General features: G+C 49.8%; 1 protein-coding gene across 4 annotated transcripts in view; it reads left to right on the plus strand.

Moving 5' to 3' along the window:
* FAN1 (FANCD2 and FANCI associated nuclease 1) overlaps positions 1-14,821 on the plus strand; it is a 112,736-nt gene that overhangs the window by 84,896 nt on the left and 13,019 nt on the right. For all 4 annotated transcript variants that reach the window (XM_063926243.1, XM_063926245.1, XM_063926242.1 and 1 more), the window contains exons 5-7: positions 414-647; positions 8,709-8,840; positions 10,368-10,476. In XM_063926243.1, coding sequence (XP_063782313.1) covers positions 414-647; positions 8,709-8,840; positions 10,368-10,476 — 475 coding nt within the window. The remainder of the gene's footprint in view (positions 1-413; positions 648-8,708; positions 8,841-10,367; positions 10,477-14,821) is intronic.

The raw sequence follows: 14,821 nt of genomic DNA on the forward strand, positions 1-14,821 counted from the left end.
GAATAGTGGGTAACTGAAGCATATTGAAGGGTCTATTCATGAAGCAGTGAAAGGAGTGGTCTATTCATGAAGCAGTGAAGCAGTGAAAGGACCAGTAGAGCTTTGAAGGAGTACATTCTATAAAATATAAGGGAGATGCTGATTGGTTGCCATGGACATCTTCTCCATTGGTCTGTTTCTCCACTGTTTTCACTGCCTCATTAATAAACCTCTTTCCGTGAAGAGAAGAGGTGATGTCTCTGTCAGCTACATACTGGGTAAGCTGCGCAGTCCGGTCAGATGAAGCCACTCTTACTAGATGAGTTTCTCTTCAGGTGTGGGAGAGAGTAATAATCACAGGGCCAAGATATTTCATCTGTACGTTTAGTATAATTCATTTCCCTGCAGTGGTAATTATGATGTGTTATTTCTAGAGCAAAAGACATTGCTGGGCGAGCAGTTCGGGTTTGCAAAGCTCCCAGAGCTGTATTTTCCAGAGCCCTTCTCTTGTTTTCTTTGACGGAGTCCATGGAGGTAGAGGAAGCTGCTAGTGGAGGACAGACTTTACTCTCCACAGTCCTCATGGTTAACATGGGACGATTAACATTCCCACCATACACTGTACATAGGACAAGCAGAATATTCCAGGACAGAGAGGATCTCATCAGGTAGGATGGTGGAATATTTGGAATTGTGCCTTTTATTAACAATCATAACATGCTAATTAAAGGACCACTAAGACTAAAAGAAGTTTCCATTTATTTAAAATAACCACTCTCATTCACAAAAGACCCCATACCTTCCGGACTGGCCCACAGGAGTACACGGGAAACCCCCGGTGGACCCCACTGCCTAAGTGCCCACCTCCTGCTCTAGGGATCAGGTTGCATACTGTGCATTTACATTATACATATGTTGCCTTATGCTGCACAGGATTATGGTGCATTTTCTACAGTGCATTGCTGTTATTAATCTGGTACATTATACACGCACTAACAGTAATATATATATATATATAGAGAGAGAGAGAGAGAGTGTGGGGGGATAAGGGTACCGGCGACTAGTGTTGTTTAAAATGCAATTGCTAAAATTTTAAGATTTATGAGCCCAGGGGGCGTGGCCTGGAGTCTGACCAGGGTGGCTGCACATACAGGGAGCTCTCAATTCCCTGTGGAAAATATCCCCTTGTTTCCCTCCCCTCACCCCCAGACTGCTCCATTACACCTTCAACTGCACCACTAAGACCCCCTCACGCTAGTGGACCCGTGCCGCGGAGTCGGGAAGCCGGTATACTGGCTTCTGCGGACTGCGGCCTGTCCACCCACCTGAAGCCGGGGCCTCGAGTTCAGTCCGGCGCCACTCGTCACGGAGGCCGTCCGCCTCTGGGGACCCCGCAGTGCCCGCTCGAGACTCCCAGCTCGGATCTGTGCAGCCGGACCCCCCCTCCCCTTACCTGACATCTGGGGTCGGCGGTGCTGCAAGAGGGAGAAGAACCCGACTGCTGCGAGAGGCCCGGAATCCCCGCGGCGGCGGCCATCTTGGATCTCGGGACCCGGACGGGAGGACGGAGGACGTGCAGCCCGGGGATCCCCCCGGCGAAGTGGTAAGCCGCTTCCCCTGCTCTTACCTCCCTGCGGTGCTCCCTCCTTCTGGGCCCCAGCGTACACCACCCGCGGACGGCCACCGCTCACACGCTGGAGGGGCTGGCTGCAGCTCCATCCCCCCCCCCTCCTGTGACCTCAATCTGGGACTGACTCTGTCCCCCTCCTGGGCCTGAGGGAACCTGCTCCACTCCTTTTGCCTACACTGCCTCTTGGGGAGTGCCGGCCCGGATCCCCCCAAGCTTCCAGCTCCCTGCAGCCTACTCCAGCGGCGGCCATTTTGTGGGTCTCTGGGACCGCAGTTCCCCTCCAACCACCTAAAGCCCGCTGGGGCCTACATTGGAGCTCACCGTGGGCCGTTTCCATACCGGTCCTCTCCCCCCGCCGGGACCCAACCGCGGGACTACCCCAGTCACTGGCTGGTCCGTGCCCAGGACCCGCCCCCGTGGTCCCCGAGCGGTGGAGATCGTCTCCGAGGCCCCTCCTCCTGCGGCTTCAAATTATCAGCCTCCAATCCGGGGCTGGGTGCCCTCCCTCTGCTCGCTTGAGCCTCCCTGGGCGGGCTCCATCTGCCGGGCTCGGCTGAGCTCCACGCCATGATGCCTCCCTAAACCCCCAGATTCACCTTCCCTGGTCCTGAGCCTCACTGCGGGAGCGCCGCCTCCATTTCCCACCCTGTCCTCCACCTACCCCCCTGCGCTCCCAAGATGACCAGAGGTAATAAAAAATCCCAGGGGTCCGACCTCACACCATTTCTAACCAAAAAAAACACTCCAGCCACAAACAGGCCTGACAATCCCGGCCCATCCCAAGGTCCCTCCGAATCGGAGGCCGAAGATGACGATCTCACCCCCCTCACCCGCAAAGACTTCCTCTCCCTCCTTAAGGAGATGCGGGACATTAAGTCCTCAGTCCAAGCTCTACACTCCTTGAAATCCGATATAGCCGATATCGGCTCCAGAACCGACCAACTTGAAAGGAGAGTGGAAGAAGTGGTAACATTCCAGCAAGCAGCAGAGACCGAGCTTCATCAACTCCGTCAGGACGTTGCCCACCTCCGGGAGGAGAACGAGGACCAAGACAATAGAGCAAGGAGAAATAATATGAGGATCCGGGGCATCCCAGAAGAGATCGAGGCGACCCATCTTGACCTTTACCTCAAACGTCTCTTCGCACACCTGTCGCCTGACACCCCCGAGGAGCATCTCCTACTGGACCGAGCCCATCGGGCCTTACGGCCTCGCTCCCAGGACTCCTCCCAGCCCAGAGATGTCATCCTCCGAATGCACTACTTTACAGCAAAGGAGGCCATCATGAGGGAGGCCCGACGACTGGGCTCTGTGACTTTCCAAAATACTCAGCTCCAAATTTTTCAGGATTTATCCCCCCTAACTCTAGCTAAACGCAGGGACTTTAAACCCATCACCTCCCTGCTCTCCCGCCACAGCGTGAAGTACCGCTGGGGTTTCCCTTTCCGGATCCTAGTGTGGCACCAAGGGAAGCTCATCACAGCCAGAGACCAACCTGAGGCCCAAATGCTCCTCTCCAGACTGGGCATCTCCGCTCCTGACCAAGATGTCCATTCTCCACGCCTCCCACCACGGACACAGCAGGTCTCACTTCAATCTCCTCGCTCCGAGTGGTTCACGGTCCCATCCTCTGCGGCCTCCCAGGCTCCACCTCCAGTTCCCTGAGAACTTTTACCTCTCTGAGCTACCGCTCCCCACATTGAATTGGGACGATCACTCCTGGTCGTATCCCCCCATCAGAGGCGCTACTTTACTTTAGGTTCCCCGTAACCTTGCCTCTTGATCCCCTAGTTGCCTCACAAATGTTTTGTTGTTATCCCTGGTTGAATTGTTACTGTGTTTAAAAGCTTAAATGCCTAACTGCCTAAAAACTCGAAGCTCTCCCTTCTGATATGTTTCCATGCTGACACTTGACTTACTCTCTTCCACCCCCCCCCCCCCCTTCCTATTCCTCGCCCTTTGGGGCTGGCGCTCCCGCTGTCTTCTCCTCCTGTCTTCTCTCCAGCTCTCTCCCTCAGGTACCCCCAGGGGAGGCTTTCCTCCTGTCCTTTCCCGAGCGGCTCGTGATCCGCGATCTGGACCCCATGCCGCGCCCCCACAGGGCCCCAGGCCCTACTGCTGACCTAGGTGCTCCCCCGACACCTAGTATTCCTTCCCCTTGTCAGCTCTACCGGTCCTGGCCTCCTCCGCCAGACGACTACCCACCCTCCCACCCCCTCCGGTCTTTCCCCCCCCCCCCCTCCTCTGACCACACTCTCTCTCACATCATATATCTCCGATCTGTCTCCCCCCTCTCCATTTTTAACCACCTCCGCCCTTTCAAATCCGCCGACCTCGCTGTTGCCTGCTCATGGGTCTCCGGGTACTCTCTCATAACGTGAAGGGCCTGAATAGCCCTCAAAAGAGGGGTAAGCTCTTTGCTTCCCTTAAACACCATGGAGGCGACCTGATCTTCCTACAGGAAACTCTCTTCGTACACGACTCTCACCCCACCCTCCAATGTAAACCATTCCCTGTCTCCTTTCACGCCTGCGATCACCTGGCCAAAAAACGTGGAGTAGCGATTTTAATAGCCCGCCACCTCTCTTTTGAACTCCTAGACTCTCATACTGACAAAGACGGCCGGTTCCTTGTCCTGGTAGGGAGACTTAATAATAATCTATGCACCCTGGTTAACGTTTACGCCCCTAACCAGCGACAGGAACGGTTCTTTACGAGGCTAGATAATCTCCTCACCCGAGTCCGCCAGGGCGACCTTATACTTGCAGGGGACTTCAACTCCGTCCTCAACCCACAGCTAGATCGCTCTTCCTCTCCCCCTACTCCTTCCCCATCGGACTCCCTCCGCTCTAGATCCCTCCTCCGACTTATGCGTTCTCAACTCCTCTACGACTCCTGGAGGATAAAAGATCCCTCTGCCCGCGATTATACCTTCTACTCTGCCCCTCATAACTCCTACTCCCGCATTGATATGGTCCTGCTCAGTCATGATCTTGCTCTGAATCTCCGCGATGCCCATATTCACCCATTAGTATGGTCCGACCACGCTCCCATCTCCTGCGACCTGGCAGGTTTGGTTTCCCGTCCTCGCCCTATGACATGGCGCCTAAACGACTCCCTCCTACATAACCCTGAGATTAGGTCCCATCTTCATGACAAAATCTCTGACTATTTCACCTTAAATGACTCCCCCGATATCTCCAGATCCACCCTCTGGCTGGCGCATAAGGCTGTTCTTCGTGGACACCTCATCAGTCTAGCCTCAAAAGCCAAAAAGCAATCCCTTTCCCAATACAACAGGCTCTCCATTAAACTCCACGCACTTGAGACCCAACACAAGGCGTCCTCCGACCCAACGGTCTTGTCCGAACTCCGCACCATTAAGGCGGAACTTGATCTCCTCCTTACTACACGAGTGGCCAAGCGTCTTAAGTGGCTTCGCCAGTCCTTTTATGAGAAGGGTGACAAGGCGGACAAGATCCTGGCGGCTCGACTCCGCTCCACGAGAGCCAAAACCAACATTGTCACTATCAGAAACTCTCTCAATCAACTTGTTCAGGATCCCATTGCCATTAGAGCCGCTTTCCAATCTTACTACACCGATCTATACAACCTCCCGCCCCCTCCACCGGGTCCCTCCCCCCGACCTCGATCCGACCTTATCTCCCACTTTCTCTCTGCTTCTAATCTACCCATACTTCCCCAGGACGCCTTGGACCTTCTTAACGGAGAGATTACGGTGGATGAAATCACTCAGACTATACTCATGCAAAAAATCGGCAAATCCCCGGGTCCGGACGGGTTCACGGCTCTCTATTACAAAAAATTCTCTGCCCTTCTCTCCCCCCACCTACACTCTCTGTTCAATGGGATTGTCCAAGGCGACCCTTTTCCCCCTGAGATGCTAGAGGCTAGAATTGTGGTGATCCCCAAGGAAGGCAAAGATCCCCTTAACTGCGCTAGCTATCGCCCCATATCTCTCCTGAACTTAGACCTGAAAATCTTTGCTAAAATTCTGGCCAATCGCCTTAATCCATACCTCCCTTCCCTTGTTCACTACGACCAAGTAGGGTTTATACCGGGCCGCCAGGCAAGAGATAACACCAGACGAGCTATTGACCTTATACATATCTCGAATTCCAGGAGATCCCCTACTATCATGCTCTCCTTAGATGCCGAAAAAGCATTTGACCGGATCTCCTGGGAATTCCTGAAACCCGCCTTGGAGGCTTATGGCCTGTCCGGGGGCTTCCTCACTAGCATCCTAGCATTATACTCCACCCCCTCTGCCACCGTCCTTATCAATGGTACCCCATCCGCCCCACTTAGTATCTCCAATGGCACACGTCAGGGATGCCCCCTCTCCCCCTTAATATTTGCCCTCATCATAGAACCCCTTGCCTCTCAAATTAGAATACATCCGGACATACACGGAGTACAGGTAGGCCCGATAGATCCCAAAATTTCCCTCTTCGCAGATGACATCCTACTCTCCCTGACCCAGCCCCTTATTTCACTCCCAAACTTATTCTCAGTTCTACAAGCCTATAGCCTTATTTCAGGCTATAAGATCAACTACTCCAAATCTGAGGCCATGATGCTACATATCCCCCAACATGAGGCTGAATCCCTTCGCGCCAACTTTAAATTTAAATGGCAGCCCACGAGGATTAAATACTTAGGGATCTACCTAACCCCGCACTATGACTCCCTGTTCCGAGAAAACTTCCCGCCCCTCCTCACCAACACACTAGCCGACCTGACCTCTTGGAACAGTCTCTTCATCTCGTGGCTGGGCAGGATCATAGCAGTTAAAATGACCATAATCCCCAAATGGCTCTACCTTTTCCAGACTCTTCCTGTGGCGGTCCCGGCCCCCTTTCTCCGCAATATCCAACGAGCCCTTATACGCTTTATTTGGAACCACAGGCCTCCCCGCATTGCAGCCAACACTCTGAAAAGATCAACTTCCACGGGAGGCAGAGGCCTTCCCGACGTTAAGCTATACTACCTCGCCTCCCACTTATCCCACATTGTCACTTCATACGCTCCTCCAGGGTCATTATCCTGGTTGGACATTGAGGCAGCCTTCATTGGCATCCCAGACCTGACCCCCTTATGGGGACTCTCCTCCACCTCTCGACCCCCAACCTCTAAACTTCTTCCCACCATCAAATTCAACCTTAAAACCTGGGACACCCTCTCTCTGAAGTGGGGTCTCACTACTACACCCTCACCCTTGACCCCCATCTGGCAGAATCCCATGTTCCCCTCCGGACTCTCGAGTACGAGATCCCGGGCGTGGATAACACTGGGCCTTAAATTCCCAATCGACTTTGCCGATCGGGGCCAATGGCTGTCCCTACCTGACCTCCAGCAGAAAATCCCCTCACAACCACTCAATCCCTTCCAATTCCTACAAATACGCCACTTTCTAACCTCCCTCCCCCCCACCGCCTTACTTCGTGCCCTTACTCCCTTTGAATCCCTATGTGTCAACTCCCACTCATCCAAAGGCATAACTTCCCAACTTTATTCTCTCCTACTGGAATCCTCCCTACCTTTATCCCGGCCCCATGAACTCGCATGGGAACGGGACCTCGGGCCTCCACCCGAAACCGAAGACTGGGAGGACATGAGACTAGGGATTGCTAAATCCTCTATTGCCACCGCCTATAAGGAAACGGCCTACAAAGTTTATTATCGCTGGTACTACACTCCCGACCGTCTCAACAAATTCTTCCCGTCCGCCTCCCCGGCCTGCTGGAGGAACTGCGGAGCTAGAGGTACTATGCTCCACATATGGTGGACTTGCCCGGTTATCATGTCCTTCTGGGATTTGGTCCACTCCCTCCTCAACTCACTTCTAGAATCTCCTTTGCCGAAAGACCCCTGGATCTCCCTACTGTGTTATCCCCCCCCACTTCTCAATAAATTCTCCCAAAAGCTGACCTCACACATTCTAGCGGCAGCAAAATCACTGATCGCCCTCAACTGGAAGAGCCCCTCACCACCTTCCCTACTATCCCTTAAAACTAAAATCTGGCACATCGCCTCAATGGAAAAAATCACCTATTACCTCCACGACCGGGGCCACGTCTTCGAGCAAGTCTGGGCCCCCTGGCTCGCTGCTGAACGTGGCTAGCCGTTCCCCTCCGTCTGCCCCCGCTCCCCCCGCAGACCCATGGGCACCTACCACCTTCTCTCTCCGACATTCTTCTTTAACCCCACTCCTATCTTTCTCAACTACCTCTTCTTCCTATTACCCTCTCTCTCTTCGTCTCTTTCCTGTCTCCCCTCTATTATGATCTTGTTGTTCTTGAGATATATACTATGTATGAATATAAATGTGGTCGTCCCCCCCCGTTCATCTCCCCCCCCCCCCCCCTGATCCCCATGTTTGAACTCGACTGTTTTCCCACACTGATTAACCCTGTTATGTATCTGAAATTTGTGGTCTATCTTGGACGCTGGCTATGTTGGCCGCCTGTCCCATGTATTTCTAGAATGCCTTTTCAATGTACCTGACCACGTATAAATAAAGAATTTCAAAAAAAAAAAAAAAGATTTATGAGCCCAAAAATATACAATAATACAAACAAGCTTTAATATCACATAAAAGTGGAATAAAACATAGAAAGTATTTCAAAATATTGGTATAAACTTAAAGGTCTTTGTAAAAGGTAAGGAGTTCTGACTTATCTTAAAATAGGCAAGGGGGTCAATGCAGGGAACCCAATGCGTTTCGTCACACCAGACTTCTTGACCCCTTGAAGAAGTATATATATGCATACTCCCACTTGCCAAGTAGCTCAAGTTGGACAAAAAGGCTGTTATTATACTGTACTCATTAGGGGGTCGACATACTTTACTGTACACATAGGGAAATATTTACTAAAGCTCCTAAAACAGACAAGTGGTGGTGTTGCCTTCGGCGCGCTCTCAAATGCCAGGGCCGATTTCGGCCCCCAGTCAGTCCCTGCCCCATAGTGTGGACCTCCCATACCTAAACCCTTGGTAAATGATGTTGAAAAGCTTGATATGTTTAATTTCAGCGTTGCCTTCAGTTGTACACCCAGCTCATTCTACCTCTCCTTAGATATGAATCTGCAATGCACAAGCTGGTAGACACCGTAGTCACTATGACTAATGGAAAATGGAATGAAGCACATTTGATATTTCAGAATGCCAGGAAGGACTGGGATCAGCTAAAGAATGAACCTGCTTTAAGGTATGTTACCTACGGATGCGTCCTCATATATCTAACATTAATATGCCACGCAGTGGGAGATGCCTGGCGTGAGTTGCTAATATCCATACAACTCTGCTATCATCATATTTTTTTGCTGATAATGCATCTTAGTTAGGATACACTAGGAGACTGCGCTAAGTAATTTGATGTGTGACACTTGTATATATGTATGCGAGTCTTCATACGAAGTATATATATGTATGCGAGTCTTCATACGAAGTGCAATGGAAAAAGACGAGGCCGATGCATCGTGGTACTTTTTATACAAATTCAGACTCACAATCGTATGTCGCCCTCTTTGGACGTGAGGTCCAATTATTAAAAAGATTACTGAGGCAGAATTCATTAAATCTGTCAAAAATGTTCTCCTTAATTCTAAGAATTTACCAGTGTACCTCTATATTCTATAACCACGCTAGTCATCTTTTACTTTCCAGACTCCTTATTGGCTGTAGGGAATCACATGAGAGCTCTCTTTTTATGTTTGTAGTGAATTCGCAAATATTGACAAAATTTTTTTATTTTTTGCAATAAAATGCTAAACATCATATACTACAGGATAATATTACGCAATAATTTTGGGTGTGGTATGGAAGGTCGACAGTAACTAGGTTGACAGTGTCTAGGTCGACCACGATTGGTCGACAAGGTCTCTAGGTCGACATGGTCTAGGTCGACAGGTCAACATGAGTTTATGTTTTTTTGGTGTCGTTTTCTTCACACAGTGACTGGGAACCCCAATTAGTGCACCGTGTCCCCTCGCATGGTTCGCTTCGCTCACCATGCTTCGGGCAAGGTGCCTAGCAGCGCTCGGCACATGTTACCGTTCCCAATTGTAGTCCACATGGATTGTTAAGTATGAAAAAGTAAAAAAAAGACAAAAGTGAAAAACTCATGTCGACCTTTGACCTGTCGACCTAGAAACCCTGTCGACCTAGTTACTGTCGACCTAGAGACCGGATCCCAATAATTTTATGGTCTGATAGCTGCATTGGGAAATAGTTATCCTTTAAAGGAAACACAATAAAGTAAAACTTATATAAACTCTGTATGTGCAATTTTGTAGGGTGTGGTATGTTAGACTAGACTTAGGTCGACAGTGTCTAGGTTGACCACTATTGGTCAACAGTAAGTAGGTCGACATGTTGTCGACCTAAAGACTGGATCCCAATTTTGTAGTTCTCTCATACCTCTCAATATAAAAATGTGTTTTTGTTTTTAAATTCGCTAACTACTACTCTGGACTTGAGGTGCACTTTAGTATGTAAAATTGTTGCTTTAATTGTATTGTTACACAAAAGTTGTTAAAGCGGTTATAAAGATGTTTAGGATAGCAACATCAGTATTTATAAATGCTGGGTTTTACCACTCTGGATTCTGATATGTAAGTATGTGCTGTTAAATTGCCACGGGTGTAACAAAGTATTTGTTCATGTTTAGTTCCACTTTTATCAGTTTCCTATATTTATTACTGTGGACATTTCATAGCAGTATTCTTTATTTTAGGTATCATGCAGAGCTGCCATTATATCTGCGTTGCTTTACTGTGGGCTGGGTGTACACTAGGATCCTATCACGTGGAGTAGAAATCCTTCAGAGGCTGCATTTGTATGAGGTAAAGGATTTGTACTCATTTAATTAAACATCGTATTTGTTCATCGATGGCCCTCGATATTAAGGTTGCTTTGCTGAGCCTTCTGTTTTCTCTTGAACGTTATGTGATGGAAAGTTTATTTCTCTATCGTCCTAGTGGATGCTGGGGTTCCTGAAAGGACCATGGGGAATAGCGGCTCCGCAGGAGACAGGGCACAAAAGTAAAGCTTTTCCGATCAGGTGGTGTGCACTGGCTCCTCCCCCTATGACCCTCCTCCAGACTCCAGTTAGATTTTTGTGCCCGGCCGAGAAGGGTGCAATTCTAGGTGGCTCTCCTAAAGAGCTGCTTAGAGAAAGTTTAGCTTAGGTTTTTTATTTTACAGTGAGTCCTGCTGGCAACAGGATCACTGCAACGAGGGACTGAGGGGAGAAGAAGTGAACTCACCTGCGTGCAGGATGGATTGGCTTCTTGGCTACTGGACATCAGCTCCAGAGGGACGATCACAGGTACAGCCTGGATGGTCACCGGAGCCGCGCCGCCGGCCCCCTTGCAGATGCTGAAGTTAGAAGAGGTCCAGAATCGGCGGCTGAAGACTCTGACAGTCTTCTAAAGGTAGCGCACAGCACTGCAGCTGTGCGCCATTTTCCTCTCAGCACACTTCACACGCTGTCACTGAGGGTGCAGGGCGCTGGGGGGGGGGGGCGCCCTGGGAGGCAAATGTAAACCTATATACTGGCTAAAAATACCTCACATATAGCCCCCAGAGGCTATATGGAGATATTTAACCCCTGCCAAACTTCACTAAAGAACGGGAGACGAGCCCGCCGGAAAAGGGGCGGGGCCTATCTCCTCAGCACACAGCGCCATTTTTTCTCTCACAGGCTGGAGAGAAGGCTCCCAGGCTCTCCCCTGCACTGCACTACAGAAACAGGGTTTAAACAGAGAGGGGGGCACTAATTGGCGATATAAATATATATATAAAGATGCTATTAGGGAGAAACACTTATATAAGGTTGTCCCTATGTAATTATAGCGTTTTTTGGTGTGTGCTGGCAAACTCTCCCTCTGTCTCTCCAAAGGGCTAGTGGGGTCCTGTCCTCTGTCAGAGCATTCCAGGTGTGTGTGCTGTGTGTCGGTACGTGTGTGTCGACATGTATGAGGACGATGTTGGAGGAGGCGGAGAAATTGCCTGTAATGGTGATGTCACTCTCTAGGGAGTCGACACCGGAATGGATGGCTTATTTAGGGAATTACGTGAAAATGTCAACACGCTGCAAGGTCGGTTGACGACATGAGACGGCCGACAAACAATTAGTACCGGTCCAGGCGTCTCAGAAACACCGTCAGGGGTTTTTAAAAAAAAAAAAAAAAAAATAAAACGCCCATTTACCTCAGTCGGTCGACACAGACACGGACACTGAATCCAGTGTCGACGGTGAATAAACAAACGTATTCCTCATTAGGGCCACACGTTAAGGGCAATGAAGGAGGTGTTACATATTTCTGATACTACAAGTACCACAAAAAAAAAAAGGGTATTATGTGGGAGTGAAAAAACTACCTGTAGTTTTTCCTGAATCAGATAAAATAAAATGAAGTGTGTGATGATGCGTGGGTTTACCCCGATAGCAAATATTGGCGTTATACCCTTTCCCGCCAGAAGTTAGGGCGCGTTGGGAAACACCCCTTAGGGTGGATAAGGCGCTCACACGCTTATCAAGTGGCGTTACCGTCTCCAGATACGGCCGCCCTCAAGGAGCCAGCTGATAGGCAGCTGGAAAAATATCCTAAAAAGTATATACACACATACGGTGGTTATACTGCGACCAGCGATCGCCATCAGCCTGGAGATGCAGTGCTGGGTTGGCTTGGTCGAATTCCCTGACTAAAAATATTTTATTGATATAGAGCATTTAATAGGATGCATTCTATATATATGTATGCGAGATGCACAGAGGGATATTTGCACTCTGGCATCAAGATAAGTGCGTTGTCCATATCTCCCAGAAGATGTCATGGACACGACAGTGGTCAGGTGATACAGATCCCATACGGCACATGGAAGTATTGCCGTATAAAGGGAAGGAGTTATTTGGGGTCGGTCCATCGGACCTGGGGGCCACGGCTACAGCTGGGAAATCCAACCTTTTTACCCCAAGTTACATCTCAGCAGAAAAAGACACTGTCTTTTCAGCCTCAATCCTTCCGTTTCCCATGTGGGCAAGCGGGCAAAAGGCCAGTCATATCTGCCCAGACATAGAGGAAAGGGAAGTAGACTGCAGCAGGCAGCCCCTTCCCAGGAAAAGAAGCCCTCCACCGCGTCTGCCAAGTCCTCAGCGTGACGCTGGGGCCGTGCAAGCGGACTCAGGTGAGGTGGGGGGGTAGTCTCAAGAGTCTCAGCGCGCAGTGGGATCACTCGCAAGTTGACCCCTAGATCGTACAAGTATTATCCCAGGGGTACAGATTGGAGAGTCGAGACATTTTTTCCTCGCAGGTTCCTGAAGCCTGCTTTACCAACGGCTCCCTCCGACAGGGAGGCAGTATTGGGAAAAAATTCACAAGCTGTATTTCCAGCAGGTGATAATCAAAGTACCCCTCCTACAACAAGGAAAAGGGTATTAGTCTTCCACACTATATTGTGGTACTGAAGCCAGACGGCTTGGTGAGACATAGTCTAAATCTGAAATCTTTGAACACTTACATAAAAAGGTTCAAATCAAGATGGAGTCACTCAGAGCAGTGATAGAGAACCGGAAAAAAGGGGACTATATGGTGTCCCTGGACATCAAGGATTACCTCCATGTCCAAATTTGCCCTTCTCAACAAGGGTACCTCTGGTTCGTGATACAGAACTGTCAATATCAGTTTCAGACGCTGCCGTTGAGTTATCCACGGCACCCCGGGCCTTTACCAAGGTAATGGCCGAAAAGATGATTCTTAAAAGAAGAAAGGCATCTTAATTATCCCTTACTTGGACGATATCCTGAAAGGGGCAAGTTTCCAGAGAACAGTTGGAGGTCGGAAAAGAACTATCTAAAGTAGTTCTACGACAGCACGAGTGGATTCTAAATATTCCAAAAATCGCAGCTGTTTTCCGATGATACGTCTGCTGTTCCTAGGAATGATTCTGGGCATAGTCCAGAAAGAGGTATTTCTCCTGGAGGGGAAAGCCAGGGAGTTATCCGACCTAGTCAGAAACCTCCTAAAACCAGGCCAAGTATCAGTGCATCAATGCACAGGAGTCCTGGGAAAAATGGTGGCTTCTTACGAAGCGATTCCATTCGGCAGATCTCACGCAAAAACCTTTCAGGGGGATTTGCGGGACGAATGGTCCGGATCGCATCTTCAGATGCATCAGCGGATAACCCTGTCTCCAAGGACAAGGGTGTCTCTTCTGTGGGGGCTGCAGAGTGCTCATCTTCTAGAGGGCAGCACATTCAGCATTCAGGACTGTGTTCTGGTGACCACGGATGCCAGTCTGAGAGGCTGGGGAACAGTCACACAGGGAAGAAATTTCCAAGGAAGTGTGGTCAAGTCTGGAGATTTCTCTCCACATGAATATACTGGAGCTAAGGGCAATTTACGATGCTCTGAGCCTAGGAAGACCTCTGCTTCAAAGTCAACCGGTGCTGATCCAGTAGGACATCATCATGGCAGTCGCCCACGTAAACAGACGGGGCGGCACAAGAAGCAGGAGGGCAATGACAGCAAGGATTCTTCGCTGGGCGAAAAATCATGTGATAACACTGTCAGCAGTGTTCATTCCGGGAGTGGACAACTAGGAAGATTTCCTCAGCATGTATGAATTCCACCCGGAAAAGTGGGAACTTCATCTGGAAGTTTCCACATGTTTGTAAACCGTTGGGAAAGACCAAAGGTGGTTATGATGGCGTCCCACATGAAGCGCCAGGTCTAGAGACCCTCAGGCAATAGCTGGGACGCTCTGGTAACACCGTGGGTGTACCAGTCGGTGTATGTGTTCCCTCCTCTGCCTTTCATACCCAGTGTATGGAGAATGATAGGAAGGAGAGGAGTAAGAACTATACTCGTGGCTCCGGTTTGGCCAAGAAGAACTTGGTACCCGGAACTTCAAGAGATACTAGAAAGGATCTTGATTCAGCAAGAATCATGTCTGTTCCATGACTTACCGCAGCCGCGTTGACGGGTGAACGCCGGATCCTAAGGGAAAAAGGCATTCCGGAAGAGGTCATCCCTACCCTGGTCAGAGCCAGGAAGGAGGTGACCGCACAACATTATCACTGCTTAGGTGAAAATGTGTTCCATGGTGTGAGGCCAGGAAGGCTCCACGGAAGAATTTCAACTAGGTTAATTCCTACATTTCCTGCAAACAGGAGTGTATATGGGT

Source organism: Pseudophryne corroboree, chromosome 6, assembly GCF_028390025.1.
Source record: "Pseudophryne corroboree isolate aPseCor3 chromosome 6, aPseCor3.hap2, whole genome shotgun sequence".
Lineage (NCBI taxonomy): Eukaryota > Metazoa > Chordata > Amphibia > Anura > Myobatrachidae > Pseudophryne > Pseudophryne corroboree.